Here is an 11,892-nt window from a genome sequence, read left to right as displayed (position 1 = left end):
TTTGCTTGTTGTTCTTGTTTGGGTAGAGCCTGGAGACGAGTACGTGATCGAGGAGCCCGTTGAGTACGCTTACGAGGATCAAGGCAACTCGGAGAACTTTGCAGGCAAGATGACCATAGCCTCGAAATCACTTCTATCTTTGCTTGCTAGATGCTCGCTCTTTTGCTATGCCTATGCTATGATACCTACCACTTGCTTATCATACCTCCCATATTGCCATGTCAAACCTCTAACCCACCATGTCCTAGCAAACCGTTGTTTGGCTATGTTACCGCTTTGTCAGCCCCTCTTATAGCGTTGCTAGTTGCAGGTGAAGATTGGAGATCGTTCCTTGTTGGAACTTGTTTATTGTTGGGATATCACCATATTATCTTGTTTATCTTAATGCACCTATATACTTGGTAAAGGGTGGAAGGCTTGGTCTTATGCCTGGTGTTTTGTTTCACTTTTGCCGCCCTAGTTTCCGTCATATCGGTGTTATGTTTCCGGATTTTGCGTTCCTTACACGGTTGGGTTATAATGGGAACCCCTTGACAGTTCGCCTTGAATAAAACTCCTCCAGCAGTGCCCAACCTTGGTTTTACCATTTGCCACCTAGCCTCTTTTTCCCTTGGGTTTCCGGAGCCCAAGGGTCATCTTTATTAAACCCCCCCCCTGGGCCAGTGCTCCTCTGAGTGTTGGTCCGACCGAGTAGACTGCGGGGCCACCTCGGGGCAACTTGAGGGTTGGTTTTACTCGTAGGATGTCTCATCTGAGTGTGCCCTGAGAACGAGATATGTGCAGCTCCTATCGGGATTTGTCGGCACATTCGGGCGGTGTTGCTGGACTTGTTTTACCATTGTCGAGGATGTCTTGTAACCAGGATGCCGAGTCTAATCGGATTGTCTTGGGAGAAGGAATATCCTTCGTCGACCGTGAAAGCTTGTGATGGGCTAAGTTGGGACTCCCCTGCAGGGATTTGAACTTTCGAAAGTCGTGCCCGCGGTGATGGGCAGATGAGAATTTGTTAATGTCCGGTTGTAGATAACCTGAAACTTAACTTAATTAAAATGCACCAGCCGCGTGTGTAACCGTGATGGTCTCTTCTCGGCGGAGTCCAGGAAGTGAACACGGTGTTGGAGTTATGTTTGACGTAGGTTGTTCTAGGATCACTTCTTGATCATAGTTGTTCGACCGTGCCTTTGCCTTCTCTTCTCGCTCTCTTTTGCGTATGTTAACCACCATATATGCTAGTCGCTTGCTGCAGCTCCACATCATACCTTTACCTTACCTATAAGTTTAAATAGTCTTGATCACGAGGGTGTGAGATTGCTGAGTCCCCGTGACTCACAGATTACTTCCAAAACCAGATGCAGGGACCGATGATACCGCTCCAGATGATATGACCGAGCTCAAGTGGGAGTTCGATGAAGACTCGTCGTTACTACGTGTCTTTCCCAGATGATCAGTAGTGGTGCCCAGTTGAGGCGATCGGGGACTTTGTCGCATTTGGGGTTGATCTTTATTTTGGTTCTGTAGTCGGACCTTGAGTGTATTTGGATGAATGTAATGACTTATTTATATATTTGTGTGACGTGGCGAGTGTAAGCCAACTATGTATCTCGTTCCCCTTTATGTATTACATGGGTTGTTGTGAAGATTACCTCACTTGCGACATTGCTTTCAATGCGGTTATGCCTCTAAGTCGTGCTTCGACACATGGGAGATATAGCTGCATCGAGGGCGTTATAGCGGCCGCAGAGGAGGAAGTCATCCGCGTTCGCATTGTGAAGAAACGGCAGTAGAGGAACACGCGCGCCCTCGCCCGTGAATAGAATCGGGCGGTCAGTGCCATGGCCGGTCTGCCACCGAAGGAGGACAGCGACGGCGAGGGCATCTCCGGCGACGAGCACATCCGGCTTGATCCGTACTTTATCTTCGACCGGTACTTCCACGAGAAGGACGGCAAGGGCGCCGGGAAGGGCAAGGGCAGCCGTGGATGAACTCCATCATAGCCAAACATGCCAAATTTTGGTAGTCCAATGGCATGTTAGTGTAGTGTGATGAAGTAGCCGGACGATGTGTGTGCGTTGACGTAGTTGCATGAGTTTGTATGGATTTGAGATATGGTAATTGAGGTGTTCGGGTGTAGATTAAATTTTTTGAGGAGTGCTCAGTGCCCGTGGACGTGCCTAAACGCGTCCGCGGGCGTTTGAGGGGCCGGATTTGTGAAGTCCGCCTGTAGATGCTCTTATTAGAAGAATTGGGAATGGAGCCACAACCTCAATTTGAAGTGACAATTGGTTGCCGAGGAATGCAAATATGAGGCCAGTGGTTTGCTTGTCCAAGGACCCACCACATTTAGTGAATGAACTCATCGACACAGCTTCTGAGTCGTGGAATTCCAACAAGATACAACAAGTGTGCTTACCCATGGACAAGTCAAACGACAAGAACTATCCAAGGGAGAAGAAAGGGAGCAGCAGGATGTTACAACAAAACCTAAGGGCTTTGTTAAATTGAATGTTATGTCGCGTTTGATGATGGCAGGGGCTCTGGGGGATCTGGGGCTATCCTGTGTGATGACAAAGGCTTCTTCCTGGCGGCATTCCCTTCGTTGAAGATGCTGCGACGGTAGAAGCTCATGGACTCAGGGACGGTCTAATTCTGGCGAATGATACTGGATGTAACAACCTTCTGGTTGAAGCAGATTGCAATGGAGGTTGTTGATGTGATGCAGAATTATGGCAACTCAACTAGGGCCGGCAGTGGCTATCTGTGAGGAATGTAATTCTGTTGGCTTCTACTCCCTCCATCCCATAATATAAGAGCGATCTTATATTAGGAGGGAGTATCATTGCTCTGGGCTCTTGTTCCGGTGAAGCCAATTAGACAGGCGAATATGCTAGCTGGTAGAGCAAAGGACTCGCGAACTACTGTTTGGCAGACCGAACCTCCAAAATTTTTAGTTGATGTGCTAACAAACAACGTATCTTTGTACCACGGCAAAAAAAAGTAGTGTCATTCCACATTCTTAACTGCATCGTATTCATCTTAACTTTTTATTGCATTTCCATCCATTACGAGCTGTTGCGTTATTGTACTAGTAAGAAACAAAGGCCACCAGCTAACACAGCATCCCCTCGTATATTCACAGCGCCACTCTAGTCTGACCAGGAACTTCATCGTAGCAGCAGAACTCACACAAAAACCATTGCTTTGGCCAGCTCGAAGGCCCTTTCCCTACCAAAAAGCTTCTCCACGATAGCAAGCGAGAATTCCATGGAAGTGCCTGGACCTTGGCTAGTGATCAGGTTGCCGTCCACGACGACTCTGTTCTTGCATTCGCTTTGGTCCGCGAGTTTGCTCCACATAGCAGGATAGGATGTAGCCTTCTTCCCCTGGTGTAAATGAGGTTGTGAGTTATAGAACCGTTTCAGTATGTCTGTTTTGCTTGGATTTAATGCTTATCGCACGCTATACCTTCAGCAGGCCATGTGGCTCAAGGACAATTGCTGGGGAGGCACATATTGCTCCATACAGTTTGTTTGCCTCGGCTTGCTTCTTGATCAAACCGATCAGTTTATCTGATTTGGCATATGCTTGGGCACCACCAAGACCACCCTATCAAAAATAAAAAGGTGAGGTCATATTATATATTCCCTCCGTTCACAAATATAAGATGCTCTAACATTTTTTCTGAATCGGATGTACATAGACACGTTTTAGTGTGTTTGTTCACTCATTGCAGTCCGTATGTAGTCCACATTGAAATATCCAAAACATCTTAAAATTTGTGAACAGAGGGAGTAAAAGTTAATGCTAATAATGGTCAAAAGTGGTGTATGGAACTTACAGGTAACAAAATGAGATCGTAATGCTGCTTAAGGGCATCATCCAACTGCACATCAGCAACCATCTTCACGTTCCTGGATGCAACAATCTCCAAAGTGCTTTCCAAAGATGCAACGACAACATTTGCTTTCGCCCTTCGAAGAATGTCAATTATCATAATTGCCTCCATCTCCTCTGTGCCATTAGCAATTGGTACGAGAATCTGCAGCAGGAGAACAAGATATTGAACTGTTAATCTAGCACTATACAGTCGGAACTCGGCATGTAGTAAAATGAAAAAAATATAAGAAATCAGACATGTAACAGGTAAATTGTTGATTTAAATAGCATTTTAGTTGCTTTCTAGTGGCTCCTATTATTTAACATTAGTCATGCACTAATTTGTGTTTGGGTCGTGTGTACTATGCTAGCAGATATAATTTTCATCCCTCCCTCCATATGTGCAGAGCAAGCTAGAAAGGCAAATTTCTGAAAGAGACACATCTCAAACAGAAAAGCTGAGATACTGAATATGCCTGCTCTCATCTTCAATCTATCAAAACCTAGTGATCTAGCTTTACAAAGAGCACACAATGAATTCTCCACCATGCTAAGGAACAATATTTGCACCAGAACCATGGTTGCGCATATAAAACCCATACTACCCAATCCCACCTTTGTAATTAAGGAACTTGGTTTGCCTAGTTACATTTTTAATACCTCATCTTTCTTGCATTTAACAAACTTTACTTATTTGCCCAGTTCTACTGTGTAGTCTATGGCTCTACGCTACAATAATGGTATCACCAATGATCACATTTATAGCACACTATGCCATGAAAATAAATCAAATGAATGTGGAATAATTAGGTTTTTGTAATGAACAATACATACTTGAGGATTTTCACCAACATTCCAACTGGTCGAATTCAGCTCCTTCATTGAAAACTCTGCGCCATGCTGGGGACGCATTACCTAGAAGGACAAAATCACTTAGTTGACATGTATAAACAACAGCTGCAGAAATATGAGAACTACACCTCGGTAGGACAAAGGAAAGCAAGATAATGTTGCAAAACGCTAACAGAAATCAACCATCGGAAGGAAACTAATCTTTTTTTTTGGCAAACAGAAGGAAACCAATCTGTTGAATCGTTCAATACAGAACCTGAATGCAGAGAAGTACAAACAAAAAACATATATAATTGCATAAGCCACTTAATAACCAGTTTTAGCAAGGATGTCAATCTACAGTTTTAAAGTCAAAAGAGTGATTTGTGTTCCCAAAATGGCAATGGTTCTAAATAGAATTTACCCAATTTGAAAAAAGTCCATTTTACTACCCTGAATAAAGTGGGTGGTTCACTTTACCCCCTGATCTATTTTTCGGCTTCTTTTACCCCCCAAACAAAATCAAACCGGACAAAACACCCCCCCCCCGGCTGGTTTTCTCCACCCGCTGCTGATGTGGCACTAGTCAACGGCGGTTTTGACCTGGGTGGGGCCCCCTTGTCAGGTTTCTCTCTCGCGCACGCGCGCGGGCGCACGCCCGAGGCCTTCGTCACCGCATCGCCGCCATGGCCGACCTCGTCCTCGTGCCCACCGCGCTCCCCGGCGCCTAGACCACACGTCCATCTTCTCTGTCGTCGTCCACTACTTCGCCTGCGTCACCGGATCGAAGCCAAGGAGCGCCAACGCCATCGCCCATGTCGTCTTCTTCCTGGGACCACCGCCAGCAATCCTCTTTGATTCCGGTCGGCCTACTGCTCCTAAGCTTTCACCGGGCCTACGGGCCTCCAAGGTGAGCTCACGCGCGAAACCCCTTTTCTCCCCGCTCCAATATGTCACTCCATCGCTCGCTGCCATCGGAGGCGAAGCTCGTCGCCGCCGTTCGCTTCGCCGGCGCGCTCACAGCTGCTGCCGCTCACGTCCGAGCACACTTCTGTGCTCAGCACCTCCGCAGCCGCCTGTACAAGCCCTCAGCCCGTCCAACCGTGCCTCTAGTTTCGAATTCACTGTTTAGCCGTCGTCCCCGTGCTTCGGCCGCCATGGCCGAACCACCGGAGCTCCACTCCCGAGCGTGCTTGCCCGCTCCCTCCGCAGCCTTAACCGCCCAGCGGGCGCGCCCACTCCTGCCCAGACCGCCCGTCGCCCGCGCTTCTGCCTCTCCGCAGCCGCACACGCCCGCCCGTGCAGCCCTGCCCGCTGCCGCAGCTGCTGCTCGCCTGCCGCTGCTGCGCTGCTGCTGCGTCCCAGCTCTACTCACCGTTGTCGCTGCACCCGGCCACCCCAACCGCGCTGGCCTGCGCCCGCCGCTGGCTGCCGCACCCCCCACGCCGCCTCTAGCTCTGGTCGAGCCCGCCAGCGCCCTCTCTGTGCAGGCATGCACAGCCAGAGAGGCCGGCTGGCTCTCTACCAGTGGGGCCCAGCCCCAACTTAACTTGGGGGCCTAATCCCCCTTTAGTACTAACCCACCCACCACTAGTCTACTCTATGACAGTGGGGCCCCACAATTTTTAGACTGAGTTAAATAATCTATTAACTAGAGAGAGAGAGAGAAACCTGACAAGGGGGCCCCACCCAGATCAAAACCGCCGTTGACTAGTGCCACATCAGCAGCGGGTGGAGAAAAACCAGCCGGGGGGGGGGGGGGGGGGGTCCGGTTTGGGTTTGTTTGGGGGGTAAAACAAGCCGAAAAATAGATCATGGGGTAAAGTGAACCACCCACTTTATTCAGGGTAGTAAAATGAGACTTTTTTCACCCAATTTTAATATACAGCTAAAATTAAAGTGATAAATTTCATCATCTGCCAAAGCCAAATGATAACATCTTTAGACAAATAATGATTTCACAGAAGACTAAAGCTACTTTGCCCAGAATAATTGTTTGTAGTTATTCTATGAAGGTGCAATGTGAATGATTTCTGAGGACATAACAAGAGATGAATCTTATTTTATCAATTTTGCAGGGTGAAGTACTCCCTCCGTCCCAAAATAAGTGTCTCAAGCTTAGTACAACTTTGTACTAGAGTTAGTACAAAGTTGAGACAGTTATTTTGGGACGGAGGGAGTATAAGATACAGAACAAGATGGTGAACAAATTTTCTTCCCTACATAGTACAAAACTGCAGGACTACCAGTGCCTAGGCCTATCAAGAAACACAATGGCCTGATTATTTCACCATAAAGATGCAACATGGCACTGCAAAACTGCCTAGTAGAGGACCATGAACATGTGGGAAACAAAAGGATAACTTCTCTGCAACGGACATCTAAGAGAACGCTGAAAAACGATTCTTACCATTGGCCCAGCAACTTCATCGGCCTTTTCTTTGCCATACAGTTGTTCAACCAAAACAACAGAATACTCCATGGTTGTTCCTGGCCCACGGCTAGTCACACAATTCCCATCAATCTGTACCCTTGATTCTACAGCTTGCATCTCTGAAGGAAGTTTGTCCATGACTGAAGGATGACAAGTTGCCTATCACAGACACTCGAATGAGCTTCACCCAAATGAAAGCTGATAATACAGAATAATGGGTGAAAGTATAACCTTTAATCCATTGAGCAAACCCCAAGCTCCCAACGCCACAGCTGGTGCAGCACATATTGCAGTATAAAGCTTGCCCTTCTCTGCATGTTTTTTAACCATATTCTCCAAAATTTTGCAGTCTCTAAAGGTGGAAGCCCCAGGCATCCCTCCCTGAACAGAACACGATCAAAATAAACCAAAAGGTCAGAATAAAGCAACAGAGTTCATGGATACCAACACTCCAACAAATTGTAGTAATAAGAAAACCATGATACATATAGCAACCAAATAGACGGATCAATTCTTGAACAAGAAGACTAATTCCTAATGTTTCTTATTTAGTCTGTTTTTAGTAGAGAGGCGCAAAGACTACACACAGACCTCAACTGGTGTGTGAGCTTCTAGCACTGGGTCTGTCCTTTTTTTTCTAACAACAAACTTGACATGTGTCATACAACACCATGATGTTCTCTCCACGTATAATAGCCAAAGGCAACCAATCCAGAACAACACAGGTAAAGAGCTTGAAATAGTAAGTTAGCGACACAGAGCACACTCATCCTCCTAAATCTGGGAAACGATGGTAGAGTTACATTTCTTATGTTCAAAATTTTAGTTCATCCCTAAACTGGATTGAGAAGGGTCATGTATACAATTTGCGATGTAGATAAACATATGATACCTTTATTACATAACCAAATGCACATCCCTTGACTGTTTGTCGCCACTACTTTATGGTACCAAGGCATCTAATTATGGTCCAGTAGAGCTCGCTTCAATTACAAGGTTTTGTTCAACGAAAGGGGACAATTTAGCAAACAAAACGTTGGTCCGAAACCACCAGCCACAATAACCACATTTCGTAATATTCCCGAAGCAAGGAGACACAGCGTTAACAGGTACAGGCAAGGGGACGGTGTATGTGACTCACGGGAAGCGAGATAAGGTCAAAATCAGCTTCGGCCAGGTCGGCAAGGAGCGCGTCGGCGGCAAGCTTGACGCCCCAGGATGCGGCGACCTGCGCGGCCCCAGGCTCGACGGAGGCGACGGCGACGTCCGCCCCCGCGCGGCGCAGAACGTCGATGGTGATTACGGCCTCCATCGGCTCCGTCCCGTTCGCGATGGGCACCAGCACCTGCAGCATCCGCCGCAGTTAGAGAACCACAAAACGACGCGCCAAGCCGTGGGGGTGGGGAGGACAGGGTGCTTGCTTGCTTGCCTTCTTGAGGGGAGGAGACGACGCCATGGGCTGCGGGGTGGAGGACGCAAGCGCGCGGGTTAGGGTTTGGAGGCGGCGTAGGAGAGGAGGTGGGGAGGGGGAGAAGGACGTTGTGAGAGTGGAGAAGACGGGTGGCCGCGTGGCCATTTCTTTCGGTGCTCTTTTCTCTGAGCTTCGGTGGGCTGTTCCAGAAGGGCGGACACCGTGTGCGCCGAGTGGATGGGGATGGTGTCATGTAAACCTGGGCATTCTCCGGGCCGGGCTTGGTTCGGGCCAAAGCCCCACCACAAAATCCCGGGCGTGAGCCTGGCCTGGCCCGGTCATATGAGCAGTGGCTTCTTGATTAAAATAATATTTTTTTGGAATATTTAAAATATATTATAGCTATATTTCTAATAAAATAATAATGCATGCCCTCTTCGGACTTATTTTCGGACTTTCGGACCAGGCTTCGGTTGGAAAGTTGAGCTCAAGCTCGGCCCGGAAGTTGGGCTTTCGGGCCGGGCTGTCCATACCAGGGGTCTAGTGTTATCTCAAGCGTGCACTGTGCACTAAACCCGGGCATGGACAGCCCGGCCCAAAAAACACGGGTTGGGCCTTCTGTATCGGGTCAGGTTCGAGCATCAGAACAAGGCCGTTTTGTTTTTGGACCAGGATTGGGCTTTAAAAATTAGCCAAAAGCAAAGCTCGGCCCAGACCAGACCGAAGCTTTGCTACAACACAGTCACGCAGCAACTTCCTAACCCAATAGGCTAGCCATCACGCATTTCTAACTAAGGAAGCCCAGCCCAATAGGCGAACCCTAATGCCTAGTCCTTGATACATCTCTCCAACGTATATATAGTTTATGAAGTATTTATGTTATATTTACATCAATTATTTATGATTTTGGTGCAGTTTTAAATTATTTGCATAGACTAACTTATTAATTTAGTGGCCAGTGTCAATTCCTATTTTTTTGCATAGAAAATCCATATCTTGGAACGGTGATTTTTATGGAAAATAAGAAGTCATAGAAGCTTCGAGAGAGGACGAGAAGATGAATCTGGGGCCCACAAGTCCAGGGGCACGGCCTACCCCTGGCCACGCCATACAGGCTTTGTGGGGCCCCTGCAGCTCCATTTTAACCTAATTCCTGGCCTATAAATTCACATATATTTCAAAAACCTCAGATCGAGACCAGAAACAGTTTTATCGCCGCCGCAAGCCTTTGTTTCGAAGCGATCTCATTTGGAGCCCCTTTTCAGCACTCTGACAGGGGGGCAACCCATCCACGGAGGCCTCTTTATCAACCTTGTTGTCTCCATGGTGATGTGTGGGTAGTCCATCCTTGGAGGTGAGGGTATGTACTAGTAGCTATGTGTTCAATCTTTTTCTCATGGTCTTGATGGATTCGATCTTCATGTATCATGAGCTTTATTAATAAAGTCGGATCCTATGATGTTCATCTCCCTCTTTTTTTGTGGTGAATTAAGTCTTGCTCTTTGAAGTTTCTTCATTTTTGAGTTGAATAGTTTGGATTTGAGATCACTTGTTGCATGTCTAGTAATTAAATTGTGGTACCCACGGTGACATTGGGGTACTCTAGGCATAAAGATTGAATAATACGTATCATATGGTATTGTCATAGTACGATCTCTAGGGCTATTCGTGACACTGTGGGTGGTTCAATAGATTGATTGGAAACACAATTTTGAGATGGTTTGCTACCTACATGATTTCATCTTACTTTCTCCAATAGAAAAGAAACTTCGGGGTGATTCTTTACCGCACTATCGAGGAATTATCGTGATGTTCAATTATGTTAATGGTGTTGAGAGATTGCACTAATGAAAGTATGAAGCCTAGGCCCGAGACACAATTTTAATCTACTTTTGTTACTTGCTACCTTGTTGTTTTATTTGTTCAGACTACAAAAACCTATTTCTACCATACATACTACACTTGTATGAACATCTCCTCGCCAAACTACTGCACATATACAACTAACAATTGTATTGGACACAAGAGATTTCTTGTATTTGATTACAAGGTTGTTTGAGAGAGAACCGCCTTCATCCTACACCTTCCATGGATTGATAAATCTTAAGTCATCAACTTGAAGCATATTTTCTACTGACCTACAAACTCTATTTTTGGAGGCCCAACAAAGTCTACAAGAAAAAAGTTGCGTAGTAGACATTAAGCTATTTCTGACGCCGTTGCTAGAGAGGTGAGTGCTTGAAGGTATATCTTTATATCTTGCAATTCAATCTTTTAGTTTCTTATGTATTCACTAGTTTGATTTGTTAAATAAAACTACAAACAAAATTGGAAGTGAAGTCATGTCAGATTCTTTATCTATATAGTCTTTGTTGAAAAACATTAATCTGATAATTGCTATGAAGTATTAAAAGACGAATTTAGCGAAATGTTTGGTGTAAGTTCCTTGAATGATAAGCATGATTGTAATGTTGTTAGTATGCTTTTTATGAGTGTCATTAGAGCTAATAATGATTGCACTAGTCATGATAAAATTTTAAAGAAGAAGTTTCTTATAAGCATGTCAATTTTTGTGGAGAACATAGACCTTGTGAAAGAGTGCAATTATGGATAATACATTTTGTAAGAAACATAAACATGACAAAACTAAATGTGACTTAAGATATTAGATGATTATGCTAAAAAAATATGTTCTCTTCATCCCATTGCTTGTGGATTTTGCAATGAAGTTGATCGTCTTAATTTCAATGCATGTATTTTCATGATTGAATAATGGCTAAATATTGTGATGATATGATCATCATTAAACTTTATAATGAACTTGATCTATTTTTGAGGTGTGAAGAGTTGACACATAAAAATATTTAGTCTAAAGAATTTATTCTCATAAAGGCAATTGAAATTTATCCAAAAGAAATCTCTATAATTTATGTGGTAATTTGCAATGAGAATGCTTATATAGACAAATATAGAAAGGAAGAGATTCCAATGGAATATAAAAGGAATACTTTTACTACTAATGAAAGAGAAAGGATTTCCTAAGTTTGTTCTATTGTTTCTCATAATGAACCTGCTGTGATGAGGAGCTTCCTTTCCAACCAATCTCTCCAACAAGAAGCTCGGAAAAATCACTTGACCTCACTCCTAAGGTGGTGAAGAAGAAGAAGAAAAGGAAAATAAGGAGAACAAAGATAAAAACGGTATCTCTTCCAAATAATGTTGCTCCTATTATGGTTTGTCTTTTGAGAATGAACCACAAAGTATTATGCAAAATGATACACTTGATGAAGATATTGTGTTTTATTCTTATGAAACCATGTGTGTAGGCACTATTAATGATGAA

At 45.1% G+C, this 11,892-nt stretch overlaps 1 protein-coding gene across 1 annotated transcript; it reads right to left on the bottom strand.

Moving 5' to 3' along the window:
- Positions 1-2,998: 2,998 nt before the first annotated feature.
- Positions 2,999-8,792, bottom strand: DJ1B (Class I glutamine amidotransferase-like superfamily protein). Its single transcript, XM_048686019.2, has 8 exons — positions 8,568-8,792; positions 8,280-8,483; positions 7,370-7,519; positions 7,115-7,297; positions 4,708-4,788; positions 3,836-4,036; positions 3,463-3,603; positions 2,999-3,380 (listed from the first exon to the last, which is right to left on the bottom strand). The coding sequence occupies exons 1-8, from the start codon at positions 8,712-8,714 to the stop codon at positions 3,180-3,182; spliced, it is 1,308 nt and encodes a 435-aa protein (XP_048541976.2). The 5' UTR covers positions 8,715-8,792; the 3' UTR covers positions 2,999-3,179.
- Between the last annotated feature and the right edge of the window lie 3,100 nt (positions 8,793-11,892).

This window comes from Triticum urartu, chromosome 7A (genome assembly GCF_056163025.1).
Source record: "Triticum urartu cultivar PI428250 chromosome 7A, HENAU_Tu73, whole genome shotgun sequence".
Classification (NCBI taxonomy): domain Eukaryota; kingdom Viridiplantae; phylum Streptophyta; class Magnoliopsida; order Poales; family Poaceae; genus Triticum; species Triticum urartu.
Note: the sequence above shows the minus strand (reverse complement) of the source record. Positions and strands in the feature narration are given on the sequence as shown.

Coding starts and splice junctions, on each gene's coding strand:
- DJ1B (XM_048686019.2), bottom strand. CDS start 8,714: ATGGCCACGCGGCCACCCGTCTTCTCCACTCTCACAACGTCCTTCTCC. Junction 4,789..7,114: donor ATGAAGTTGCTGGGCCAATG/GTAAGAATCGTT, acceptor TTGTCCTTCTAG/GTAATGCGTCCCCAGCATGG. Junction 3,604..3,835: donor ACGATCTCATTTTGTTACCT/GTAAGTTCCATA, acceptor TATTTTTGATAG/GGTGGTCTTGGTGGTGCCCA.